At 47.9% G+C, this 7,522-nt stretch overlaps 1 protein-coding gene across 1 annotated transcript; it reads right to left on the bottom strand.

The window, feature by feature from the left end:
- Positions 1-5,637: 5,637 nt before the first annotated feature.
- NKX2-4 (NK2 homeobox 4) lies at positions 5,638-7,038 on the bottom strand. Its single transcript, XM_036827435.1, has 2 exons — positions 6,564-7,038; positions 5,638-6,248 (listed from the first exon to the last, which is right to left on the bottom strand). Exons 1-2 carry the CDS (start codon positions 7,015-7,017, stop codon positions 5,638-5,640), a joined length of 1,065 nt encoding a protein of 354 aa, XP_036683330.1. The 5' UTR covers positions 7,018-7,038.
- Positions 7,039-7,522: the final 484 nt, after the last annotated feature.

Below are 7,522 nucleotides of genomic sequence, written 5' to 3'. Positions count from 1 at the left end.
TGCACCTGGAAGTAACACAGTGGTGTAGGTCAGTTGTACTTAAGTTGAAAAAACACTACACAGAACCCAATGGGAGGGCAGAAAGAAAGAAGAAAGAAAACTTAAAAAGTTTAATTCCTAGCTAAATTGCCTATGCTCCTTGGCAAGTTTTTGCATTATTTCACAATAGATTCCAATTTGTACTTATTTTTTTCTTGCTACTAAGCACACTATAATTCCTTACATTTACGCTTGCAGTTCACGTGCAGCACTTCCATATGCATTTTCATTGCCACGACAAACCCAGACACACGTATGAAGACTTGCTGCCGTGTTTCCAAACCTTTCCATTCTAGCCTCAGATTGTAAAGTAAGGTTTCTCTCTGACTTTCTGACCTAGGACATTTTTGCTTTAGTATTCTACAAAGGCACACTTGTTAATCTTAAATCTATTCAGAAAAAGTCCCACCTTAACCTTGGATAGGAAGGTATTTTGAAGCTATTGAGTTCATTGCTGATGATGGGTGAATAGAGCAGGGTCCTTTATTTATTGTTGAGATAAAGAGTCTCTCCGCCGGGAATTAACACAACCATTATATATTACTTCACAATACATTAAAGTGGGAATAATACCTTCTGTTAGATTTCTCTATCTTCCAAATACTGAAAATGTATAGCGCCTAAATCAGTATTGCATATTCCAAAGGAACCCATATACATGTCTGTCTGAGTGTACAGAGCTTCATAAGTACCCCATACCCACACTTCTGCAGAACCTATATTTTCTCAGATCTTTAATTTTGGCCTAGTTTTTAATTTTGTTTTAAGCTATCATGAACGTGTCTAAAATAATTGTTTCTGATTTGGCTTTTTCACCATTACATGTAACGGATGAAAACAAGTTTGAAAATTAATGTTTAAAGTGTTCTGAAGACACCTAAGCAAAAAGCCTGACGGAAAAATTAAGCTGGCTAGAGTCCCACTGGCGAGCGGGTGGTGAGACCTCGCTTCCTTCCCTCTCCTTACTCTGCATCTCTTTCTAACTTGTCCCCACGTTTGAATCTCCCAGAAAAATGCCCTGCTATTTCAACAAGTAAACGCTTTTTAGAACTTTAAATGGCATGTTTAAAGCTATAACTATCCCCTCCATATTCGGATGTAAAGTCAACGGGTCAATTTTATGTAATTAACTCCATTGTACTATGTTTACGTAGGGCCAAGTTTTTTCAGGGTCTCATTAAAGATTTTTAAGAATCTTAGAACCTGGAAACAGCCCGACTTCATCGCGGCGCTAAGAGCCCGTGGTGAGCAGCTGTCTTCCCCGTAGGGTCCAGTGAGGCAAAGCCTTAGAGCCCATGGCCATCCATCCGGAAGCGCTGTCCGGCCGCCGTGCAGCGTCGGGGAGGCAGGCGGGGAAATGACCGGCAGGCAGAGCCCGAGCCAGGGCCGGCCGGGCGGGCTCGGGGGGTGCTCGGCGGGAGCGGGGACGCCCGCGGCCCCGACGCTCGGGGGGCCCGGCATCCTGGCCCGGATCCCCGGCCGGCCCCCGCGCCGCAGCTTCTCCGCCAGCCCAGCGTCGTCTCAGCTCTCCGCATGGGTGCGAACACCGGGACCTGGAAGAAAAGAGCGGAAAGGGTCTTCTCCCGAGGCTGCTGTTTTAAGTTCCAAGCCTGAACGTAAGCGAATTCCGCTTTGCTTCGAAATTAGAATGTAAACATTCTCCGAAGTCACCTGGACGCCCGGTTCGCAGGCGGCTTGCGGCCCCGGCCGCATCCCGCTCATCGGCGCCGCTTCCCGCCCCCAGGGCGGCCTGGAGCCGACCCACCGGACGCGTGCCCGCGAGCGACGGCTCTGCTACTTCTAACCGGGAAAAAAGTCAAACCAATGAACTAGCAAACGCCCCACTCGGGGTGAAGTGAATGCCTGCGTTGCTTGTTGTCTGACACCGTATACATGCACGAGGGCCAAAGAGGAACATGCTTTAATTTGTGTGTGTGAAATGGGAATGGAGCTATTCACTACTCCAAAATAGCTTGCACAACTTAGACTTGGGCAAATTCGTGGTTAAACTTTTATTAGAAATCACTTAAGCAACTACTGAAATAAGAGGTTACATGGAATTTAGAAACTGAAATAAAAGGCATTTCATTCAACTGCAGGTAAACATTCTAAAGCAAAGACAAATGAAACCAAAACACCTCTTTCAGAAGCTTCCATTTAAGCTTACCTCCAGGCTTAAAAATAATGACATAAAAGTGATCTTAAAATCACAAAGTTATCTTAATACTTACTGGAGAGAGCGAATTCCTGACTTCAAGTCTTCTTTGAATCTTGTCTAGATGCTCACCAATTCTCACTAGCAGCAAAAGTCTATTTATTTAATTCATTTTTAATAAAATGTATCCTAGTGCCCTGTCTTATTGTATTTGGGCATGGCAAGTAGCAGTATTTTTAAAAACTGGACTTGAGTAATTAACATACAGGGTTTTATCCACACGTTAGTGTTATATTAAACAGTTGGGCAGTATCATTCATGCTTTGAACTACATCTGAAATTTATACTGCCACTACACAGTGCATTATCTGATGCACAAATTCATAGCTAAAAATCCAATCAATGGGTCTTTATGTGACTATGGTTCACCAATTTATTCTAAAAGTTTATAAATCATCAGTATTCAATGCAGCTAACAAAGCAAGTCTTTGGAAGGTGCTTGCATTTAGTGAACAGGATTGCGTCTCTGATTTGCTTTAAATTGAAAGTAAACAGTCGATAGCAGAATGGAGTTTGAACACAACATCTGTGTTGATAAAAGTCTGATTGACTTACTTGTTCCGACCATTAGGTTTTAGTTCTAAGCAAAGCCTTAAATAGAAGACAACTGGGTTACACACACCATCCCCCCTTCCATATACAAAACACCCTTCCTGTATCCTTCAACATTGCGCTCATACACACATACACACAAACACCCCGCTTCAATTTACATCCCAACACAGATTTCAGAAAAGTACCTGCAATCCCTGCCGTTCCTCTCTGCAACTTTGATTCTGGATTTTGGTTTCTGTGCCTCAATTGGAAAAGATACGTTGGAATGCTGTAAAACTCCAAAACATTTAGGAAAGTGTCACATCTGCAGTTAGCATTTCTGAAATCGAGTTTTACTGTGGCCTCTGCTAAAGTTTGGAGGGGCTTTGTTCCACTTAGACCCTGCGCCAGCCCTCCCTCTTGGTCGTGAAGACACTTATCCTCCTCTTCAGTTAATGAGTTTCACCTAGTCTGGCCGTTTGTGTTTTTATAAAAGATCTGCAAAGCACTAACTGCAAAAGAAGAAAAAAGCTCTTGTTTTGCATTAATCAGAATGTGGAATTCTATAATAAAAACATTTTCTATTTTAATGTTTCAAAATCAAACCTTGTCCTACTTTCAGGATGTGCACACATAAACTCAGTAAGTTTCTGGGTGTAGAATGTTAAGCCCTCTGCAGCAATTACTTCTGGCTTGGGTCCTTTACTATTTAAAGGAACATTGAAAGGGAAAAGATATGCCTGTACCGAATACACTTTCAGAAGATATTGTATAAAGAAGGCTGTTTCTTCTTAATGGTCTTTTTGATAGAGAGTTCACTTAGTCTAAGGGATTTTTTGTTCCAGAAATTAGCACGGAAAAAACTGTCCATGAAGATTTATTTTCTTTAAATATGTTACTTGGAGCCCTTAGTCCACAAGCTATTCTTGCTTTTGTTAAGTATTGGGCTGTAAAAAAAAAAAAAAAAAAAAAAAAAAATTACAAACCATGTGAACTTTTAGAACATGTTTTCTAGAAGTAAAATTTCAGAATTTGAAGGAATCCGATCAATATAAACAAGCATTTTGAAATGTGGCACATCAGTAATAGTTATGCTAGCTTGGCTAATATTTTGAAAGTCAATTTTATTAGTATGCAAAAACCCAAATTGGGAAAATTTCCTGCAGGTGTATTGCACCATTGTCATACTATTTTTTCTGCTTAAATTATTTCTTTTTATGTAAAATGTTTTAAAAATCAGTTATCATTTTACAAAAATGCATTCACAGCCCCTTGATAAAGGCTGATCCTCTTGCTTCTTTAGTGTTTTTTTTCTCTCTCTTTGTGGAATGAACTGGAGTTTTAAATTACTATTATTATTATTTATTATATAAAATACATTTAGAGAAAGTGCAACTTTTAAAACACCTTCTTAAAGAATGCACTTTGCACATTCAGAAAAACACCCAAACAATGAAGTTAAATAAAATGTTTCACTTCAAACTATAATTCTAAAACTTCAAATGTAGAAGAGCTTTAAGGTCTCTGGTAGATGTTTTGGTCATTTATAAATCACGTTTTATCCATGTTACGTCTTTAATTTTTCTTCATTTCATAAGCTCATGTTCTTCAGCTTTCTTTTAGTATTTTTACTCCGCTACCAGTTCTTTAAATCATGAGTCAACTGAGCTGTGTTGTCACATCATGCCAACTAGTGTTAAAAAAAAAAACCTATACAACTTAGTGAAAAATAAATAACCATTTGAGTCTTACCAAAAAAAAAAAAGTACTTGAGGTTCTTTTAAGTTATATTTAAATATCCTTTTGAAACACAGGAAATATAAATCATCATATTAAAGAGTAAATACATTATTTGTACAAGAAAACACCAACAAAATCGGTGTGTAACCCCTATTAAGTTCTAAATATGAGAAAATTATAAATATTTTAGTTACTTATTCTTTACATACTGATTACAATTCAGTAAATCACCTTATTCTCTTCTTGACATGCTTTCAAACAGGTTAATTAATTGATGTCTATCTTAGCAATTTTGCTTACTTGTTCTAGTGTTTTATCACGGTATTCAAATTAAGATAAGCAAATATCTTAAAAAGAGTAAATAACATGTCTACAGAAAGACAGGGTGTCATTTATTTTACCCATTCATTGGGGAGACCAGTTTCCATATAAAAAGTAGCTTACAACCCTTCTTTCTTTTGATGAACTGCATATTAGGGAGAAAATCCTCTTTTAGGGTAATTTACAAACACTCATTGCCAAATAATGATCAAAACATTTAAAAAACAGCATTAAATTTAAAAAGCTGTATCAATTCGTATAAGCAATATTTTGATTAAGTTTATTCCATTTCTGTAAATGGCAATAACTCCTCTGCAATAATGTTGCTATGTGCATGATCCACCTTGAGCTACAATTCAATTTACTTTCCATCAAACATTAATGAAATTGCACTTAAGGGGAGGGGGATTCGAAAATTAATCTCCCAAGTTAAGTTCCACTCCAAGAAGAATTCATTGCTAAAGCTGGGTTGGTTTTTAGAGCAACAAACACCAACGAAGTCTCCAATGTTTAAAACTCTGAGAGCTTTGGTTAGGAACGTGGTGGATGTGGACTCGGCCGGCTTTTCACATAATTTAGGAACCTCTGGAAGGAGGAAATGACCACCTCAAAGCCCCCTGGCGCGATGCTCGTGATTCGATTCTGGGGCTGTCGCGTCCCCACCCCCATTAGAGAGGTTCCGCGCCCGCCCGCCTCCACGACCCATCCGGCCGTTTGCGAGCTCCGCGTCCGCCGTCGGTCCAAGCAGACCCTCAGGCGTCAGGAGGGACCCCGCCCGGCCCGCGCCGTCACCACGTCCTGCCATAGAGCAGGTTGGCGCCCAGCGCGCCGCCGCCGTAGTCCCCCGCCGCCGCGTCCAGGGCCGCCAGGCCTCCCCCCGGGCCGTGCAGCGCGGGCGGGCTGGGCGACAGCTCCTCCAGCTCGGGCGCGGGCGTCGGCGCGGGCGGTTGCGGGCCGGCCTGGCCGGGCGTCGGCGTGGCCGCGCCGTTCTGGCAGGGCTTGCCGTCCTTGACCAGCACGGGCACGGCCACGCGGCGCGGGGACGGCGGTGGCGGGCCCAGGCCGACCTCCTGCTGCAGTTGCTGCGCCGCCTTATCCTTGGCCTGCCGCTTCATCTTGTAGCGGTGGTTCTGGAACCAGATCTTGACCTGCGTGGGCGTCAGGTGGATCATGCTGGCCAGGTGCTCGCGCTCGGGCGCCGACAAGTACTTCTGCTGCTTGAAGCGCCGCTCCAGCTCGTAGACCTGCGCCTGCGAGAATAGCACGCGGCGCTTCCTCCGCGGCGCCGCCGCCGCCGCCGCATGCAGGGGCGCCAGAGACTTGGAGGCGTCCGCGATGCCCGGCAGCGACCCCATGCCGGCCACGTTCACTCCCGCTGACGGCCCCATGAACCTGGAGACTGGGGAGGGGCCCAAGGGGAATGCCGGTCAGCCGCCGCCCAGCTCTCTTCACACCGCGGCGGCCGCGACGCCGGCGTGGCCCCTGCGGGTCCCAGGACGCCCCGCGCGCCCAGGGGCCCAGCACCCCCCGCGCGCGCACGGTCCCAGGACGCCCCGCGCGCCCCCGGCCGGGTCCCAGCGCCGCCCGCGCGCTCAGGGTCCCAGGACACCCCGCGCGCCCCGGGCCCGGTCCCAGCGACCCCGCGCCTCGGACTGTGGCGGGAAAAGCCCGCGCGGTCCGCTGCCCTCCGTCCCGCGCTCCTGGCCCCGCTCACTTGACGAGTAGCGCGGGTCCGGGTTGGCGCCGTACCAGCCGGTGGCTGCGGCGGCCGCGCCGCCCCGCATGCCGTCCGTGTAGGCGGGCAGCTCGCCCACGTTGCCCAGGCCGCCGTTGCAGTAGCCGCCCATGGCGCCGTGCGGGAACTGCGGGACGCCGGGCGGCATGTGGTAGGTAGCGGCCGCCGCCGCCGCCGCCGCTGCCGCCGCCGCCGCCGCCGCCGCGTTGTGGCCCGCCATGGCGTGCGGGGGCTGCATGCCCGCCACGGCCGCCGCTTGCGAGGAGGGCCCGGTCGGCGGCGCGCGGTAGGCGGCGGCCGCGGCCCCCAGAGGCGCCCCCAGGCCGGGCGGCGCACCGTCCATGGCGCCGCCGAACTTCTTGTAGGTCTCCTCGATGGGGCTCAGGATGTCGGACACGGAGAAGGGCGTCGTGTGCTTGGGGCTCAACGACATGGCTCGGCGGACGGCCAGGTAGGAGGGCCCGGGGCGGGCGCGGGCGCGGGCGGGACGCGGCGGCCGCGGGTCGCCGCCACCTGGGCCGGGGCGGCAGTGCCTGTGACCAGGAGTCGGCGGCGCGGCGAGCCCCCGGAGCTGCGGGATCTGGGGTTTATTTTAGTCCGGCGCCAGGTTTACGACAGACTCGGGGGGCGGAGCAACATCGCAAACGAGCAAACAATGGTCATTGACATCTTTTTCTCTCGGCCCCCCACCTCCCCATAGTGGAGGCAAAAAGGTAAAGGGGGCAGTTGGGTGTTTCTTGAAAAGATCACCCCCCTTTGCTTTCTCCATGCTTCCCGCCTTCATCCCGGCCGTTATCCCAACTCTCGAGCACCAGAAATAGAAACTCCGAGGCCGGCGTCGAGGCTTGAAGTGAAGGATTGCGCGCCTCTACCGATCCAGACCCCAGTTTTCCTAAAACTACTGACTTCGTAGCAAAGTCCAGTGTAATTGGGGAGGG

The sequence above is a fragment of the Balaenoptera musculus genome, chromosome 15 (genome assembly GCF_009873245.2).
Source record: "Balaenoptera musculus isolate JJ_BM4_2016_0621 chromosome 15, mBalMus1.pri.v3, whole genome shotgun sequence".
NCBI lineage: Eukaryota > Metazoa > Chordata > Mammalia > Artiodactyla > Balaenopteridae > Balaenoptera > Balaenoptera musculus.
Note: the sequence above shows the minus strand (reverse complement) of the source record. Positions and strands in the feature narration are given on the sequence as shown.